Below are 20,676 nucleotides of genomic sequence, written 5' to 3' on the forward strand. Positions count from 1 at the left end.
ATGTATGCACAATGACGGGGTCTGAAAGTCATGAGACACCTTGAATACTTAAAATGAGGACATTCCAGTCCCAATTTTAATGAAAGTTGCTGACAACCCATATGCATAAATGAGATCATAGAAAATTCCTTTAAATTGTACATTAACCTTTGCAAGTAAATGTACCCCTGTTATTGCTGTTTATACTGTTCCCTAATGTATTACAGTAGTTTTTCTACACTTCATGTATCCTTTTCAGTGACTGAGTATGTTCACATTACTATTCCGCTCATTTCCTGAACCCCGCACTGCACTTTTAAGCTCAGTATTCTTTTTTTTGCTTTTTTTCATTTGCTGCTCCACTCATTTCCTGGAATCCGTAGTAGACATGTCAGCTCGGAATGCTTTTTGGGGTTTTTAATTCAGCGGAGAAGTCATGTTGATGAAGATGTTGACAAGTCATTATTTTTAGTAAAGTATTTTTCTTCTTGTTTCTGTTTTTTTAATAGCAGAGCCTACCCACATATCCTGCCCACCCCTTCCTCACAAACGATGGCTGCATATGGGCAGACTCCATTCCCCACAGGAATGCAGCAAGCCACAGCATATGCTACATACCCCCAACCGGGACAGCCCTATGGAATTCCTCCTTACGGTAGGCAGTCTGTCATTAATTAACTGTCACTCCTTCCATTCTTACTTACTTTCCTTCATGATAGACATATGAAGAGATCCTTTCAGCAAACTCTAATATATATATATGTATATATATATATATATATATATATATATATATATATATATATATATATATATATACATATATATACCATTTTGTTGTTTAAGTGTTCCCTTTATTGTTTTGAGCAGTATATATATATATATGTATATATATATATTTGCACACGTAAATATATATATATATATATATATATATATATAATATATCTACATACAGTATATATATATATATATATATATATATATATATATATATATATATATATATGGATATATGTATATATACACGGTATATATACATATATATATATATATATATATATATATATATATATATATATTCTTCAAAATATGGAAAGGCTGTCTTGTATTGTCAAAAACTATGTTTTTAACATTTGCTGTAAATATTTGCAATATTAACAAGTATATATGGATGATGTCAAGACAATCCACTGTGGATATGTCATCCATAGAGTTCCAGCTGTTGCAGTCACATTTCCCAAAGTGCTTTACAAGAAATGCTCTGGATTTCAGTACTTATCACTAACACCTGGTCCTCAAATAAATTTATGATACTTTGAGGTTTGCAGAACTGGCTGAGTAGTTTGGACGTTTGCAATGTATGTCACTTGACTCAAGAGTCATTTAAATAGTTTATTTCTGGTATTGAAACTATGTAGCTTGTGGATCGGAATGATTTTCATGACTTTACCTCTGCCTGCCCTTAGTTTGATTTTTCATAGTTTAAAAAAAGTTTCATACAAAGACATTAAAATCGTAGAAGTGGCCTGTAGCTGCTAAGGGTCAATGGTGACTGGGTATCTCTCTTTCTTTTTGAAGTTTGCTAGACTTATGTATGACTCACCTCTCATGAACCAGGTGAGGGTGGAGGAGACTTGTAGAGATAAGCGGTTCCGTTGAGGCTCGGTTCGCAGGCGGCAAACAAGCCGAGCCTCCACAGGTTCGAGCTTGACCCGAACCGTGTAGCAAGTAACTGATTAGTAGTTTGAGTCTCTGCCCACATACAGCCAGCCATAAGCAGAATACTTCTGGGGGAGGGCCGGCGGTCTTTTTCAAACAATTTTTTTGGGGTTGCACACTATATGTAATCATGCTGATGTTAACCCCAGTGTGAGCCGTTCAAACACTGCAAGCGGCTTACACAGGGCTGAGCACCAAGCGTACCTGACCACAATGATGCTCGCGCAAGTGAAGTTTGCACATACAGTATTTGAACCCCGATTTATAAATGTGGTTTTGGTTCGAAAACCAAACCTCAGGTTCGCTCATCTCTAGAGACTTGTACCTTCTCTTATGCAATGGATGTACAGAAAAAGCAAGTGCCCAGACCTCCTGTAATAGATGTCTGCTGAAATAGTGCAGTGGCAGGTAATAACTAGCCATGGGCAAGCACTAAGGTGCTAAAAAAGTTGAGCAATTTCTAAAATTCTGGTGCTCGTCTTGAGTAATGACATAATGGAAGTCAATGGGAAATGCAAGCATTTTTTTAATAGACCGTTACGTTAGGTCTGGGGAGGCCTGAAATATACTGAAATACATGGAAAAACTGCTGAAATTGAATGGAAACGGCATGGGGAATACTCCTGGACACATCTCCAGGTTGCTGCTAAAAACAATGTTGTCAGAGTAGTACACCACTTTTACGGACTGAAAAAAACCATACAAAACCGAAGATAAAATGAATTTCACTGGAATTTTTTTTTTAAGAAACATTGTTTCCTTGATAATGAATTGTATATGAAGCAAATTAAAAAAAGAGGGCAATGTTCACACATAGCTTTTTTGCTGCGCTTTTGCACTTTCTCATTGCTTTCAATGTTTGAACAACGCTGCAAGAACGTTGAAAAAGTTTACATGCTGATTCTTTCAAAAACGCAGCAGTTTTCCATTTCAGTCACGAAAAAACTATTGCGTGCATTAGGTTTATGAATTCTCATTACTTTTGCTGTTACTGCAAAAATCAGCCTATAATTTGCATAAAACTCATTAAAAACGCTGGAAAAAAAGCTGCAAAAATGCAACGTGTCAACATACCCTTAATTGCCAGGCCATCTCACATTGTATGTCGAATTCACCTAGAACTACAGTAGATGACATAGTAGAGGGGGAAATAAAAGTAAGCCCGCCAGTAGTCAACAGTCAATGTAATTTTAACTTTGTGCTATCTTATCTGGGCATGTAGTGTGTGTGTAACATGGTCAGAGGCATCCGGTTTAATTTATGAAGAAGAGTCTCTGAACCTCACAAAGCTTATGAGGAGAATGTAAGAACTGCCAAAAAGTAGATGGAAGACGCACCCTACAGAAGAAGAGGCTCATACACATTCTGTTAAAATTGTTAGGTAGTGAGACTGCTAAACTTAAAAAGGCTATGCAATAACTGCAAGGACTGTGAAAAATGAGAAGGAGGGACTACAGTACCCCCTGGAAGAGACGTAGAGGATGGCCTCAGATAACATTTATTTTAACCAGTTGTAAGGAGTGGGACTCCTAGACTGGTAAAGCCTATGCAGTAAATGCAAAGGCTGCCAAAAACTATAAGGAGGAACTGCAATATGGCCAGCAAGAGATGTACAATATTGCAAAGAATCAGATTCCAAAATTGGCAAAGGCTATGCACTCACTGTGGGTCCTAGCTAAAATTATCTGGAGGCATTGCAATAAAGTTAGCAAGAGACGTACAGGAGGACTCTAGTCCAATTTTAAAAACATTCTGACTCCCAAACTTGTAAAGCTAATTCATTCAGTGAGAGGCCTGTGCATGGCAGGGAGAACCCGAAATAGGTACACCTACGCCCACATGAAGTGCGTTGTGAGTCACTGTACATGCCCATTTTCCTAGTGACTCATGTCCAGAGAGAATTTTAAAACCAGTGGGACTCCTGCACTGCTAAGGCCTATGCACTTTGGAAAAATATAAAGGAGGGATTGAAGTATACCCTGGAAGTGACTTAGTGGAAGGCCTCAAAAAACATTTTTTTTTTGTCCTATTTGGATGAACAGGGAATCGTAGATGAAGAGGGAATCCTTTACTGGTAAAGCATATGTACAATGTGTAACAACTGCAAAAATTAGAAGGAGACACTTCAACACATGAAGAGATGAATAGGAGGGCCTTTGAAAACCTCCTTTTTCCCATTGATAAGGAGTGAGACTCCTAGACTGGTAAAGTGTATGCACTATATGGAAGGGCTGCTAAAAAATTAGGAGGCACTTCTACACACCGTAGAGGAGGGCCTCAAAAACATTTTTTTCTACCATTAGTAATGATTGTGATTCTTAGACTGGCAAATCCTATGCACCATTTACAAGGGCTGAAAAACATTGACCACTGGGGATATGTATGTGTGTGTATATATATATATATATATATATATATATATATATATATATATGAGATTATTAGAGGTAGCCTCTATAACTTATGTAGTAAAAAGTAAGAGTGAAGGTCACATTATGACCCTCTTAATATGATGGAGGAGGTGGACATTACAAAGGAAGAATACATGAACTGTCTACCCTTGTTTGGGCGAGAAGGGGTGCATGGCAATGCAACAAAAAATGGAACTTTATGTTTGGCTGCTCTCACCCGGTAGGGTTGAGAAGTCTGGGTCAATCCAGGCCTTGTTCATTTTGATAAGATTCAGCCTGTCAGCATTGCCATATGTGTCAGACTCCTAACAGGCAAGACTTCGATTTGGAGAAATACACAGATGTCAGAAATCCATGGTCACTCATTGGTTCTTATGTGTAGAAGCTGACCAGAACACCGACAGGAGTGTTGCATCTGGTATTCAACTACTGCCTTTTGATGCTCACAATGCCTTGCCAACATGTGTGGTGTTGAGTTCCAGCACTTGGGCCAGTCGCAAACTTGTCGGTGAGTTGTAGCTGACTTGCGGAAATGGGAGCACACGTGGCATAGCTTGACAAGTAGCTTAAGCAAATCTGGGTAGGTTTTCAGAAAGTGCTGAACCACTATGCTGAGCATGTGGGCAAGACATGGTATGTGAGGAAGCCACCAGGTTACAGCCATTATCACTCATGACTAGGGGTGATTGGAGGTTCAGCGAAGGATCTGTCTGGTCTTTTAGACTTTTCAACAACTCTGCAGTGCTGTGCTGTTTGTCCCCTGAAGAAATTAGTTTCAGCAGAGCCTGTTGTCACTTCACTGAGGCAGTGCTGCAGTACTTCCAGCTTGCGACTGATATTAGTGACAATTCGGAGATTGAGGAAGAGGAGGTTATGTAGGAAATAGTGTCAGTGGTGTCAGATGTGGGGGAAACCCTGATAGAACTGATGTTGTTGGTGATGATGGTTGCAAATGTGCACCAAGAGGTGCAGGAAGAGAGGCATCTGTGCCTGCATCCTAGACAGGTGATTGCCCAGCACGTAGCACAATGGAAGAGCTAGTAGTGTCAACGGCAGACAATGATTGTGGAAACAGGCATTCTGACCACCTAGTCAGTGCTTGAAAGACATATTCCTGAGCATGCTGATGTTGGTCAGACTGGACCTAGCATGACACAGGATGCAAATGATTATTTTTTTTTTCTTCTGCACTCTCCGTAAAAAAGTGCCAAACTGGGAAAGACCTAACCCCTGCCCTGGGATCTGGCTGCGTGTGGGTGCTTTGAGGAACAGTTGCCTGCCTTCTTCCTCTGGCCACCCTACTGCCTCTTTCTGCCTGTTACAATGCTACAGATACTTCACCCTCTGCGCTGCTGTGCTTGCTCTGCATGCCACCTTGCCAGATTGGGACAGTTACTTCATCATCCACCACCTCGTCTTCCACTTCCCCTCTCTGGTCTTCCTCCTGACATGTTGACTTAACATGACTTCATGTGAACTGGGTCTCATCATCATCAGCCATCTTTTTAAATAGTAATTGCCGGACCTCACCATAGGCTTCTACTAACCTTGGCTATGGCATTACAATGATTGGCAGGCAAATCTCACATGTTTAGTGGATGAAAATCAGCTACAAAACATTCTGAGTGGGGACTATGAGGATACTCTATCTAGTATCGAGTGTTTTGAGCACCCCGATAGCATTCTCTCCCATCGCTAGTGATAACATCAAATATTCCCATGGCACCAGGGGCATAACTATAATAGGTGAAGGTCTTGCATTTACACCTGGGCCTTAGAAGCGAGGGTGTCCCAAACAGTTTCCCAGGCTAACATGAGAATTAAAACACAATACAATCACTGTGATATTTGGGCACTCTGTTGTAGATATTTGCAATTGGGGACCTTGAGCTTCAATTTATGCAAATGTTTGGTGCATATTTTCTTCTATGGATTTTGCGAGTATCATTCTAGGATTCATGCCTATATTTGTGTTTTAATTGTCAACTCAAACTTCGAGAATTCATATGTTAGAATGGATTCAGCAACAATCTGTTGTTTAAAAAAGAAAAACAAAACTGATTTCAGCTAGATCCATTTTTGTTTACATTAAAGTCTATGGAAAATGGATCTGTTAAATAGCCATCCAATTTTTTCTATTTAAGAAGGGTCCTTTTTAAATGAAAGAAAATAGGATGGATAATTAACAGACTTGTTTACCATAGATTTCAATTTTTTTAAAAACCTTTTTTTGCCAACAGATTGCTGCTGAGTCCATTCTAAAGGATGATTACTGGACTAGTGAACTTAGTCTAAAATGTCTTCTTTCTCTGCATTTGGAAATACAAATCTGATATCACTAACTGGTTTAGGTGCATTATGGGCAGGCATCAAGACAGAAGGAGGATTACCGCAGTCTCAATCCCCGGGACAAGGGGGATTTCAAAGCTACAGTTCAAGCTTCAGTGCACCACAGCCAGGTCAAGCTCCATATAGTTACCAAATGCAAGGTAGGGATTTTCCTTAAATGTTACTGTTGTTTGGTTGTTGTATTTGGCATATTGTCTTTTGCAATATTTACATTATTTGTATCACTGTTCCCTATGAACCTGGCTTTGCTTTATAACATTTGGAGTAAAGACTCTAAAGCTTTTTATGTGTTTGATGTTCTAGAAATAACACTTCTGTCTCGCAGTCTTAATGCATATTGATCCCGACATGTCAGAATCTGGTGAGGTCTCTGCACCTTTGAACTGTTGGCTGAGTAACCACAGTGCTGCTGGACTGACCATCTGATGCAAAGTCCCTTAAGTGAGGCCACTCTGCTTGATCCGCTTTACAGATGGTTGAAATACAAACAATTAATGCCATTTGTAAAGGTGCCATTCAGCAGGCTATATATTATAGTTATTCTTTTAATCAATCCTTTTGAGTATGTGTTCGTACACTATATACAGAAGTTAAAATATCTATATGTTATTATGCTTTTCTTTTTACTTTTCTAAATATTTGTAAAAGTAATTTCCATAAAAAAATATGTAGCGGTTGCAAGTTCTAAATTAGAAATTTATCAAACCACATTTCCCAAGCAAATAGACAATTTTCATTATATAGTTCTAGGATCTTTAGTTCTTACAAAATGTACTGTCTTCGTTATGCATGTATGTTTTTATATATATATATATATATATATATATATATATATATGTATATATATATATACACATATATTAAAATGTATTTATGGGTAAGTATATATGCATGCATAACAAAGACAGTACATCTTGTAAGAAAAAAAGATCCTAGAACTATATATTCAAAACTACTTCTTATATACACACCTATTTTATATATATATATATATATATATATATATATATACAGTGCCTACAAGTAGTATTCAACCCCCTGCAGATTTAGCAGGTTTACACATTCGGAATTAAAATTAACTTGGCATTGTGACATTTGGACTGTAGATCAGCCTGGAAGTGTGAAATGCACTGCAGCAAAAAAGAATGTTTATTTCTTTTTTTATTTTTTTTTAAATTGTGAAAAGTTTATTCAGAGGGTCATTTATTATTCAACCCCTCAAACCACAAGAATTCTGTTTGGTTCCCCTAAAGTATTAAGAAGTATTTCAGGCACAAAGAACAATGAGCTTCACATGTTTGGATTAATTATCTCTTTTTCCAGCCTTTTCTGACTAATTAAGACCCTCCCCAAACTTGTGAACAGCACTCATACTTGGTCAACATGGGAAAGACAAAGGAGCATTCCAAGGCCATCAGAGACAAGATCGTGGAGGGTCACAAGGCTGGCAAGGGGTACAAAACCCTTTCCAAGGAGTTGGGCCTACCTGTCTCCACTGTTTGGAGCATCATCCAAAAGTGGAAGGCTTATGGAACTACTGTTAGCCTTCCACGGCCTGGACAGCCTTTAAAAGTTTCCACCCGTGTCGAGGCCAGGCTTGTCCGAAGAGTCAAGGCTAACCCAAGGACAACAAGGAAGGAGCTCCGGGAAGATCTCATGACAGTGGGGACATTGGTTTCAGTCAATACCATAAGTAACGTACTCCACCGCAATGGTCTCTGTTCCAGACGAGCCCGTAAGGTACCTTTACTTTCAAAGCGTCATATCAAGGCTCGTCTACAGGTCATCTGGTAGCACCCCATCACTCTCCTTCTTAATCAAATAGCCCTTACACAGCCTGGAGGTGTGTTTGGGGACATTGTCCTGTTTAAAAGTAAATGATGGTCCAACTAAACGCAAACCGGATGGAATAGCACGCCGCTGCAAGATGCTGTGGTAGCCATGCTTGTTCAGAATGCCTTAAATTTTGAATAAATCCCCAACAGTGTCACCAGCAAAGCCCCCCCACACCATCACACCTCCTCCTCCATGATTCACGGTGGGAACCAGCCATGTATAGTCCATCCGTTCACCTTTTCTACAAAGACACGGTGGTTGGATCCAAAGATCTCAAATTTGGACTCATCAGACCAAAGCACAGATTTCCACTGATCTAATGTCCATTCCTTGTGTTCTTTAGCCCCAACAAGTCTCTTCTGCTTGTTGCCTGTCCTTAGCAGTGGTTTCCCAGTAGCTATTTTACCATGAAGGCCTGCTGCACAAAGTCTCCTCTTAACAGTTGTTCTAGAGATGAGAAGGTGTGCCCAAACTTTTGGTCTGCACTGTATATACATATATATATATATATATATATATATATATATATATATATATATATATATATACCTTTATATACTGCTCAAAAAAGTAAGGGGAGTACTAAAATACCATTTTGACGTTTAGGCGTACCCTTTATTTTTTTAAGCAATATATATATATATATATATCAGTATATATATATATATATATATATATATATATATATACCCACATCTAGTTACAACTAGTTAATCAAATAGGGAAGGGAGCACTCCAAAGTAATAATCAAAATATCAGAGTGTTTACGTCTATTTTTTTATGTCTGCAAATCGTCCGAGAATATACTGAATATATACTATTGTTCATAAAGCTGCTCACATGAATAATAAGTAGTCCTATTTATACAAAATATTATTTGAAATGAAGCTTGCATGTGTTTTTTGAGGCATAAAAACTAAAAAGTTCATATAAATATTGATACATATAGTTTATATGGAATTTAGTAATCTGTCGAAATAGTGTTTTCTCACAAAAGTGTCATTCAGGCAGTCATTGTAAAGACCAACTGTTCTCTGTACGGTCTATAATGAAAACAGATTTTCGGGAAAGTACTTTATGTTTGTGTCTAATGGCCAGGAACCGAGAGAGACATTTTAAAAACAGTGCAAATGATGTCTGAACAGCAGCAAATGTAAAAAGGGAAAAGATCTGGGATTAAAGAGCCCATCTGGCCTTCATAGAGCTTTCCCCAGAGGACGGCACTAACTTCTGCCTCGTATATTGTACACTGATGATAGACATAGCCCATGGCAAGAAGGCTGATTATAGGAAGCAAATGAACTTCTGTTCAAAGTCTCAAACTTAAGACCTATGTTGTAACCATCCAAACAGACCCACAAATACAGGATTTCCTAGGACTCAAATGCATTGTTTTGAGGGGAATTTTTATATCCCAGTACCAAAAGTTTTATTAGAAACACAAAAGTATAAATAGAAAAGTGATAGAAAAGAGAAGAGAGGAAAAAAGTGAGAGAAAAAGCCTAGAAATATAGTTATATATTTTACATCTAAGTATTGCTTGCTTTGGTTTTTTTTTACATACTGTCCCATGGTAGTTCTTTTCTATAATACATTGGTTTAACATACTTTGTTAGTGTAAAATATTATCTTACATTTAATTTACAATATTTAAAGGACATAAAAAATAATATAATTACGGTCCAAAAGTTGTTAGGTTGGAACTGGCGATGAGCGATTAGTAACTATTCATGTTCGGTTTATTCATAAGTAATCCCAAAGTACTATTCTGGTATTCATCACGAATAATGAACCTAATGTATGTCAATGGGGAACCTGAACATTTTCTGGGAACTCTTCAAGAAAAATACTCCGTTTCCCCATTGACTTGCATTAAGTTTGATATTCTTGATGAGTACCGGAATAATACTTTGGGATTCCTTACCAATAATCCCAACATGAATAGTTACTATTCACCAATCACTAGTTGGCACTCATCACTCTCTGTTTTCTCTACAATGTGTATATTTGATTTGCATGAGCTTTATGGAGAAAGTTAGACAGGGTGTAGCTGGCTGCCTAATATCCAGAAGCTAGTTTTCTGCAAGTTCACTGCTCACTAGTGAGGAGCGAGCACTGCTATACTCGGGTGGTTGGTACTTATCATAGTATCATAGTTTTTTAAGGTTGAAGGGAGACTCTAAGTCCATCTAGTTCAACCCGAACTTGTAACGAGCAGTTGCATGCTCGAAGATCTTCCAGAAAAATGCTCAAGTTTCTCATTGACTTCTATTAGATGACAACAGCTGAGGAGTAGATAATAGCTGCGGGGTATGCATAGTTAGAATTAGCATAAGTATGATACAATTGACCTAGCAGGACCTGTGTGATGTCATACCCATGTGACCTGGTATCCAGCTTTGTTGGCTGAGGTCCCACCCCTTCTGGTCACATAGGTATGACCTCACCACAGGTCTGGCTAGGTTGGTTGTACCATACTTATGCTAATTCTAACAGGGGGAGGGGATAACTATGAATTCCCCCCCAGATATTATCTGATCCTCAGCTGCTGTCACTCAAGAAGCTGATGATTTTATAAACTTTACTTTCTTGGATTTCAAAACCTATACATCCGAGCTGACCACTACAGGTATGTTTAGAATCAGCATATAGTGCCAGTATAGCACTGGCTTTAGGTTATATGGGCAAATACTGGTAATTGGTTCCCTTTAAAAAGGTATTTCCACCTAAGATATAAATGTCCATGTTGAGAACACCCCTTTAAGTCTATTGACTTAAATCTCTATTGTAGAATGTTAACTATTTATAACAGGCACCATACAGAAATCTGACATGAAAAATGAAAATGGCTGTTAGCTCAGAAGCCTATGGAATCAGCTAATAATATTTACAGGATCCTCAGGAATGTTCCACCCAAAGTAAGGCTATGTTCACACAGAACATTTTGGCAGCGTTTGTTTTCTACATTAAAACTGTAGCCAAACCTCATCTCTTAGCAGGAAATAGCCTGCAGTGTTGGTGGGGGTTTTCTGGCAGTTTTTCTTGCGGTTTTACACTACCTTATTGGTTTGTATGGCTGCAAAACCACTGTAAGAATTGACATGCTGCTTCTTTCAAAAACACAACAAAAGCCAAGGAGGCTGATATTTCAGTCAGGAATAAAAATGCAAGTGTTTTGTGTATGTGTGTGTGTGTGTGTATTTGTGAGCGCGTGTGTCTGTGTGTGTGTGTGTATTTCTGTGTGTGTGTGTGTGTGTGTGTTTGTGAGCGTGTGTGTGTGTGTGTATTTCTGTGTGTGTGTGTATTTGTGAGCGTGTGTGTGTGTCTGTGTGTGTGTGTGTGTGTATTTCTGTGTGTGTGTATATGTGTGTATGTGTGTGCATGTGTGTGTGTGTGTGTGTATTTGTGTGTGTGTGTATATGTGTGTCTGTGTATGTATGTGTATATGTGTGTGTACTGTATGTGTGTGTGTATTTGTGTGTGTCTGTGTGTGTCTCTGTGTGTGTGTGTATTTGTGTGTGTGTATGTGTATATGTGTATGTGTGTGTGTATTTGTGTGTATGTATTTGTGTGTGTCTGTGTGTGTGTGTGTGTGTGTGTGTCTGTGTGTGTGTGTGTGTGTGTGAATGTGCTTGTCTGTGTGTGTGCAATTTCTGGAATCTCATAGTCTTTTTTGGGATTGTAAAAGCAGCATTTTATTAGCATGTACCGTATTTGCATAAAACCAATGCAAAAACCATGCAAAAAACACATGGCAAAAAGCTCTGTGTGAACATGACCTAAACTGAGCAGGGTAAGGGATACTATAAGTGAGATTAGGTGTTATAAGATATTACCCATATACTGGTCATTCTTTTCCGTGGATTTTATTTGGTATTTCAAAGTTAGAGAAGTCTCGGCACCCACGGAAGGTCTAATCTTATTTATTAACTGACCGAGATAGGTGAGCAAAAATGTTATTCAACTCTTAGGCCAGCACCACTTCTCCGCTGCTGATGTGTTGCAGCTGTCACTTGACATATCTGCATGATGCCAGCAGAATGTAGCGCCAACCACAAAGTCACTGGGGTACAGGCCACAGAGGCACTGGGGTACAGGCAATGGAGGAACTAAGGTAAAGGTCACAGAGTCACTGGGAGTACAGGCCATTTGGGCACTGAAGTACAGGCCACAGAGCCATTAGGGTACAGGCCTCAAAGGCACAGAGGTACAGACCACAGAGGCACTGGGGTACCAGCTATGCAGACACTGTTGTACAGGCCACAGATACACTGGGGTAAAGGCAATGGAGGAACTGGGATACAGGGGATGTAGGTACTGGTGTACAGGTCACAGAAGCACTGGGTTAATGCCATGGAGGCACTAGGGTAAAGTCCATGGAGGCACTCTGTACAGGCTACAGAGGCACTGAGGTACAGTCGATGTAGGCACTGTATACAGGCTACGGAGGTACTGGGGTACAGGCCATGGAGGCACCGGTATAAGCCATGGAGGAAATGGGGTACAGGCCACAGAAGCACTGTGCAGCACTGGGCTGGCAGATGGGTATTTTTTATAGTCTAATAGTGAACAAAGGTTTTTCCATAAAGCACGATAATAGACAGATAGGAACTTTTTTCCCTAAACTGTCTTTCATAGATACAGCTACATGATAAAATTTGATATGATATCCTTATTGCCTGTTTATGACCATCTTAACTTTGATGCAATCTGTAGCTTTTATCAATTACCATTCAAAGATTACTTGATATCATTCTTCAGATAGAACAGCCTTAGGAGTCGTTAACCGAGCCGATACATGGAAGCTGCTCTGCAAACAGCTCCGTCTATTTGTGACCATTTGACATTCCATGAATTCTAATGTAAAGTCCGTGGCTTCTACACTATTTGTAACTAAGATGATGCCAGGGAGAGGGAGTCAAATGTCATATATGCGCGCTTCTGGTATGGAAGTGTAAAAATGCTTATACTTGTAGTAATAGTAAAATATTGTCTACAGTTACTGGATATAAATACAATAAAGGGATGCAATTAAGGTCCTGTGTTGGAATATGTCTATCAGATGGTCCTTAAGCCCATAAACCAGACCCAGTTTTTCTTTAGTAAAAGGGCATCATATTAGGTGGTTTTCCTTCCACATGATCCCATCGTCATCAGGATCTCTCCTCTACTTGTGCACGTCATGAATGTAGCAAACCTGTGCGACACATGGAGCCTATTGATGCCGCAGTCTGGGAGGTCTGGGTGTATACACATTTCAGTAATTTGAAGCATTTTCTCCTTTCATTTCAGGGAGCAGTTTCACCACAGCATCAGTAATCTATGCAGGAAGCAATTCACTCACAAATTCAACAGGATTTAATAGCTCCCAGCAGGTAAATGTTGGGGAAGAAAGGATATTTCACTTGTACACAACAAGCCTTTTTTTCCCAATTCCCTTTTCTTCTGTGTTCCTACCTTAATAACTCCGAGGTTGTGACGATGTTCCTCCAACCTCCAAGTGTTTCTCCATGCTGTGTTATAAATCCAGACTTAATTCCATTGCTGACAGATGTGCTGTAGTAATGGTCTTGTAATGCGATGGAGGGGTGCCATGTGTTCGACCACCCTACACACATTTGTATTGCATTTGTATATTATATAGATACATAACGTCTTTCAATCCTCTGCACTTATCTGTGACCATGTGCAAACAAGCCAGTCAATAAATTCCATGTGGGAAGTATCATCAACATATGTTTGTACTTATATTAGGTTATATTTTCACTAAAGTAGCAGCATGTTTGATAAACCCTGATTTAGTTACTCGTTTATGTTTTAGGAATATCCATCATATCCCAACTTTGGCCAAGGTCAATATGCACAGTATTACAACAATTCTCCATATCCTTCACACTACATGACAAGTAGCAACACAAGTCCCACTATTCCCTCGACTACTGCAACATACCAGCTGCAAGAGCCACCATCTGGCATCACCAGTCAAGCAGTAACAGATCCCTCCACAGGTAATTATCCACTATTTATCACTGTGCTGTGGTCATTTTCATCTGAGGTTCTAATGAATATCTCCTATCTGTCTGTATGCTAAGCTGTAGCCATATATTGTTATTCCATTTTGAGACTTTGCTAAGTTTGAATCTATTATCAACCTCATATTTATCTATTCAACTATACATGGGTGAATATTGAGAAATGCATGAAAAAGAGAGCAATCTGGTGGACCCTAAAGGCTACTTTACACACTGCGATATCGGTCCCGATATCGCTAGTGTGGGTACCCGCCCCCATCTGTTGCGCGACACGGGCAAATCGCTGCCCGTGCCGCACAACAGCCGTCACACATACTTACCTGTCCGGTGACGTCGCTGTGACGGGCGAACCGCCTCCTTTCTAAGGGGGCGGTCCGTGCGGCGTGACAGCGACGTCACTGAAGCGTCACTGAACCGCCGCCCAATAGCAGCGGAGGGGCGGAGATGAGCGGGACGTAACATCCCGCCCACCTCCTTCCTTCCTCATAGCGGCCGGGAGGCAGGTAGGGAGAGCTTCCTCGCTCCTGCGGCGTCACACGCAGCGTTGTGTGCTGCCGCAGGAACGAGGAACAACTTCGTTACTGCTGCAGTCACGATAATTGAGAATGGACCCCGTGTCGCCGATTAGCGATTTTGCACGGTTTTGCAACGATGCAAAATCGCTTATCGGTGTCACACGCAACGGCATCGCTAATGCGGCCGGATGTGCGTCACAAAATCCGTGACCCCAACGACTCCGCATTAGCGATGTCGCAGCGTGTAAAGCCCGCTTAAGAGCGACCTCTGCTCTATCATAAGGGACAATATAGTATTAAGTATTATAGCACTACAGCGCCTGCTTCTTATTAAAGATAATATTACAGACCAGGGCTGTGCGTCAGAACCTAATCCCACCATGCTATAGGAGACAGCTTTTATTAATGGAGAAGCATCTATTATACACCCCCATTACTAGCTCAGAAGTAACTAACTCCTCAACTCTTGCCTTGGTTCACCAATTTATTTTAAAAAAGTTATGAAGATCCATATTAGTCCACCGAAAACAAAGTGGTCCACAAATAGAAACCTGAAACACTTAAAAAGAGAGAGGTAAAGAAATAAAAACAAGATTCTGTCCCTAGTTCACCAATTTATTATTAAAAACACCTACAGCTGCGACGTGGTCCATGGCATTCCCACAATATCCACTGATTTTGTAGTACAATCTATGCAGCCTCAATGCTAAATGGGTTACTCCCGGTCAAGCTGCCTTCTGTAATACCCGACAACTAGGATGAATGCAGCCTGAATGGAAATAACCTATGAAGCGTCAGTCTCAGAACGGGGCTTCATTGGTTGTACTACAGAATCGGTGGACGTTGTGGGAACGCCATGGACTGCATTGAAGCTGAGGTGATTTATTTTTTGAATAATAAATTGGTGAACAAGGGAGAGTCTCTTGTTTTTGACCAGGACAATCGGGAAGAGCCGAGGTGAAGTGGCAGAATTGGTGTATCTTAAGTGATGAGCCACTTCTGGGGTGACTTCAGGCTGGTATTTTTAAATGGTGAAGGGCCCGATAACCATGGACTTTCCCAACCTGATATGAGCCCATAGTTGTTTGCTTTACCTTTACTGGTTATCAAAAATAGGAGGACCCCACATTGTTTTTTTTTTAATTATTTATTTACTTAGCTCCCAGCAGCGACTTTGGAGTCCAGGAATCTTTCCCATGCTGTTAACATCCATTTCAGCAATTATCCTGCCCTCCAGCCATGTTTTAAGGTCTTCTGCAAAAGTTCTCGAGTTCAACGTTGAGTTACATTATTCTCATTACTCAAATTGAGCCAACCCGACCATCTGATCTGCTCGATTTGAGGACCGAGCATTTGTGCATTTTTATGCGCACTCATCAAGTGCTTCCAGTAGTTAGACTAGGCAAATTGTCTTGTAACTAAATAAAGATGACACATTACTGAGGCTCTCCTGCCTAATTAGGAACTTGCTAATACACTTAAGCATCGACTTTGGGAGCAGTAAATGTTGAGAATGTCCTGATTTATGCTGAAACAGGAATCTATGTATGTTTACTACATTACGTGGCTTACACTTTGTGAGAAAAGTGTAACTGTCTAATATATGTATATGATGTATGATGTGCAGATTTCTATACTTTTTTTCACTGTAAGTAACTTGACTACTGTTCAGTGACTGTTTAAAGATGGCGGTTATCAGAATCAGAAAAGTCCTAGCAATTTGTACTGAAATATTGGACATTAGGTGAATAGAAGTTCGAGCTTGTTGCATAATGTTTGGAGTGCCGCCTCTGTTACAAATTTGTCATTGAGCTCATTTAAGTATATAAAGGAAATTCAGCTCAAGACAGAGTAAAAACATTCCCGACTTTATTGACGTGTGTTAAAATAGTGACAACCTCAGAATGTACCGGTCAGCATGTGGCACCTACACGTTTCTAATGCATATAGCTTCCTTAATCATGGTGAACTCACAATTTTAATACACTTCTATTCTATTCTGGAATGTTTCACTCCATCTTGAGCTTGATCTCTTCTTTCTGCTTAACCATTTGATGACCATGGCATTGGCTAAGTTCTGGGATTCAGGGGAGCTATTGCTGCAATGGGGAGATTATTCCCTTTTTTCTTACTTTTAAAGGATATTACACAGGATAGTCTATAGCTTTTAGAATGGTGCAGGTTCACCATATTGGACAGATTATAGGTGTCAGTTGTTGTTTCAGTGGTCAGACCTGTGGACAGGTGATAACGTCTTCTTAATGAAATAACGCTTTAAGTTGGTTCCAGTGCTGAAAATTGTGTGATTAGCTTAAAGGGGTGGTTCACTACTTAGTTTTCCAAGCCACATCTATGTAATTTTGATTGGCAATAGTGCCTGTGAGCGGTGCTATTGCTATTGCGGTCCACTCATCCCCATTGCGTGACCCTCGGGCTTCGTGACCTCTGATGTCCGGCGATGTCACATCAACTTCCAGTTGACCCGACATCATCAAGGTGGGACCCATTCTCCATGACAGACTGGGCTGTGGGCAGAGTTTCACTGCTCATCACAGCCTAGTGTCGCTCCTACTTGCGGCCCTCTGCAGTGAAGGAGAGAGCAGGGAGATGCTGGGCTGTGACACTGGGCTGTGATGAGTGGTGAAACACCACCCACAGCCCAGTCATTCACGGAGACTGGGTCCACCTTGGTGATGTCAGGACAACTAGAAGTTGACATGACATCACCAGACATCAGAGGTCATTTAGCCCAGGGGGTCACACGATGGGGATGAGTGGACCGCAATAGAACCGCTCACAGGTACTATTGCCAACACAAGGTATTTGAGAGAAGCCTAGTTTCTCAACAGTATATCGATGTGGCCAGTAATGCTAACTAGTGAACCACTCCTTTAATGTTTCTTCATACCATGTTATCTTCTGATCATGTACTCAGGTGTCTCAACAATCTGTTTGTTATGTTAGTTATTTTTGTAATGTTGTTTCTAGTTGTGTGCTTCATCTTTTCCATTTTCTGAAAATCACTATTTTTCCAATAAAACTGTTTTTTTTACATGATGTATCTAAAATAACAGATTTAAGAATAGTAATAGACCATAGTAATAGACTGTGCTGTTCCACTGCTAAAAGTAACAAACTATTTTAAAATGTTATAAAATGGATCATTACATCATTTTCCTAGCAATGTTATGAGTGGTAAGTTGTATTAGATGCCTTATCTCGGTGTGATCATGTATGCAAACTATTATTAGTGCTGGTGGTGGACTGTGGGTTGGCATCTATTAGAAGAACATTCAGGCATTGCTTAGAGAAGGTTCGTGCTTCTCAGTCTTCTGGTCTCTTACAAAAATACTGCTTGAAATTCCAGTCCTTAGCGAAAAGGAAAGGGTCTATCTGATACTGAGTTTGGTTCGCAGGTATACTATGTGAATAATATGTGTTGGTACTCAGCAGGGATCTGTGTTCTTTCTCCTTGTAAATGTGAACACAGCTGCAGAGCTGCTATTAAGACACAAGTGCGCTGGTTTTGGTGCCCAGATTGGCCGTTTTATCAGGAAACAGAGCTTGTAAAAGGAGGTTAACACCCGGCTTCAAGTCATGGGGAACAGCTGACTTGGTCCTGGTTTTAGGTTCCCAACACCATGCTGGCTGCCACTTATAACTGTGCTATCCCTTATAGCAGGGAGTCTTACAAGCTGGCTTAGCTCTTTTCTTAGGAGCTAGTGGTAAGTATATTATACTCTATGTGATTCCAAACACAGCAGGGGAGAAACTAAGTCTTTGTTCGCTCGTTTAGGTGATGGTAGGTGTTTGAAGGCTCCCTTTCCTAATAAAAGTGACCACGTGTAGGGCAGGAAGATTTTTGTCTTTTGCAGGCATTATTTTCTTGTTCGGTGAGATGAAGAAGACTATATCTTTCTACAAGTAAAATATATCTTTGTACCGTGTTAGCCAGTAGAGATAAAAAAATTGTTTAAAAGAACAGAGAGTCCTCAGTGGTTGATACCTTTTAATGGCTAACTGAAAAGATGGTAATAGTTGCAAGCTTTCGAGACTACTCAGGTCTCTTCATCAGGCATGGTATGTTCCATAAAGATGCGGTACATTCTGGTATCCTCCATTTTGATACAAGTAAAATATATCTTTGTACCGTGTTAGCCAGTTAAATACGTGACTCTTCAGATTTTGTGTTATACCATGCCTGATGAAGAGACCTGAGTAGTCTCGAAAGCTTGCAACTATTACCATCTTTTCAGTTAGCCATTAAAAGGTATCAACCACTGAGGACTCTCTGTTCTTTTAAACAATTTTTTTATATCTTTCTATTGTTTCTTGTAATAAAGTCTTCTAATGTACAGTAAATAATAATATAGTGATAGTAAAATTTGGTTTAGAGAATAGTGACATCTGCTGTAAATTTCTACTCATTCTGATATAACATTATAGTGATCAAATAGAATCGTACCCTGTTCTATGTTTATAACATTTTTGATCAAATGCTAGCGGCTCGGTTACATTTTCCACTGATTGGTGAACCTCAGAAATGTGTTCTAGTCTAGCAATGTTGTGTTTCATACAAAGCAAATAACATTTTTGTGTGTGATGATAGGGCTGTCTTCATTTTTATAGATGTGCAAAATACGATCTCCCTTAATGATCAGATTCGGTAATTATGCCTTAGTCAGAGTCTGCCGTTCATTAAAATGATTCCTTTCATAATAAATTCAGATCTTATATTATAGTAATCTAAGCCATTTAGCATCATTAAGGGATATATTCAAGACTTTAAAAAATAAAATAAAAATGTGCCTAAGCACTAACATGCAGGTAGTTGCTACCTACCTGCCTGTTGTGTTTGGCACTGTTTTTTGTCAGCACTAGAGATGAGCGAACCGGTCCCGGTTCGGCTCGAGGCCGGGTCGCCGAACGGGGGTCCCGTTCGAGTTCGGTTCGTCGAACGTTCGACGAACCGAACTCGAACGTATAGGCTAGAATGGGAGGCAATCACAAACACATAAAAATGCATTATAAATGTACACAAACAGTTAATAAACATTGCCATAACACTTACCGGTCCTCGCGATCCCTTCTGCACTCTGTCTCCTGCCGCTATTCCATCCGATGATCGCTGAATCCTCCCGGTGACCTGCACTGCCAGCAGAGATGCAGGACCTATCGTGACGTCAAAATAGCCATGTGACCAGTCACGTGGCTATTATCTCATTGGCTACAGACTGGTCACATGACTATGACACGTCATGTAGGACCTGCGAGTGCATCTCTCCGGTACACGGTGCACATATGTGTATCGCCGTGTACCGGCGACATGCTCTAGCATGTGGTCGACTCCCCGTTCCGTTAGGGACCGGCTGACACAGCCGGTCATTAACGGAGATCACCGTTGCCATAGCAACGCAGTTAGCGGTGACGTCACCGCTAACCGCGGCTCCGGGAGCACCGTTGCTATGGTAACGCGTCTGTCAGCGTTACCGCTAGCAGCCAGCACTGATCACTCACGGAGTGAAGGCTGCACGCTGCTTCCCGATTGTAGTGATGATTGTAGTGAGGATGGAGGTTCCCCAGCCCCAAGTGATGAGCTGGTGAACCTCATCCTCACTACAATCGTCACTACTACTACACTAGTGATGATTGTAGTGAGGATGGAGGTTCCCCAGCCCCAAGTGATGAGCTGGTGAATCTCATCCTTCCTCACTACAATCGTCACTACTACTACACTAGTGATGATTGTAGTGAGGATGGAGGTTCCCCAGCCCCAAGTGATGAGCTGGTGAATCTCATCCTTCCTCACTACAATCGTCACTACTACTACAC

At 40.4% G+C, this 20,676-nt stretch overlaps 1 protein-coding gene across 7 annotated transcripts in view; it reads left to right on the top strand.

Annotated features, from left to right (window-relative positions):
• The window catches only part of EYA1 (EYA transcriptional coactivator and phosphatase 1), a 227,883-nt gene that overhangs the window by 67,594 nt on the left and 139,613 nt on the right, over positions 1-20,676 (top strand). For 3 of the 7 annotated variants that reach the window (XM_075353182.1, XM_075353181.1, XM_075353187.1), the window contains 4 exons: positions 489-634; positions 6,464-6,601; positions 13,590-13,672; positions 14,119-14,305. In XM_075353182.1, the coding sequence (XP_075209297.1) occupies positions 489-634; positions 6,464-6,601; positions 13,590-13,672; positions 14,119-14,305 (554 nt within the window). The remainder of the gene's footprint in view (positions 1-488; positions 635-6,463; positions 6,602-13,589; positions 13,673-14,118; positions 14,306-20,676) is intronic. The other 4 variants (XM_075353183.1, XM_075353188.1, XM_075353184.1 and 1 more) reach the window with 3 other exon arrangements.

Source organism: Anomaloglossus baeobatrachus, chromosome 6, assembly GCF_048569485.1.
Source record: "Anomaloglossus baeobatrachus isolate aAnoBae1 chromosome 6, aAnoBae1.hap1, whole genome shotgun sequence".
Taxonomy (NCBI): Eukaryota; Metazoa; Chordata; class Amphibia; order Anura; family Aromobatidae; genus Anomaloglossus; species Anomaloglossus baeobatrachus.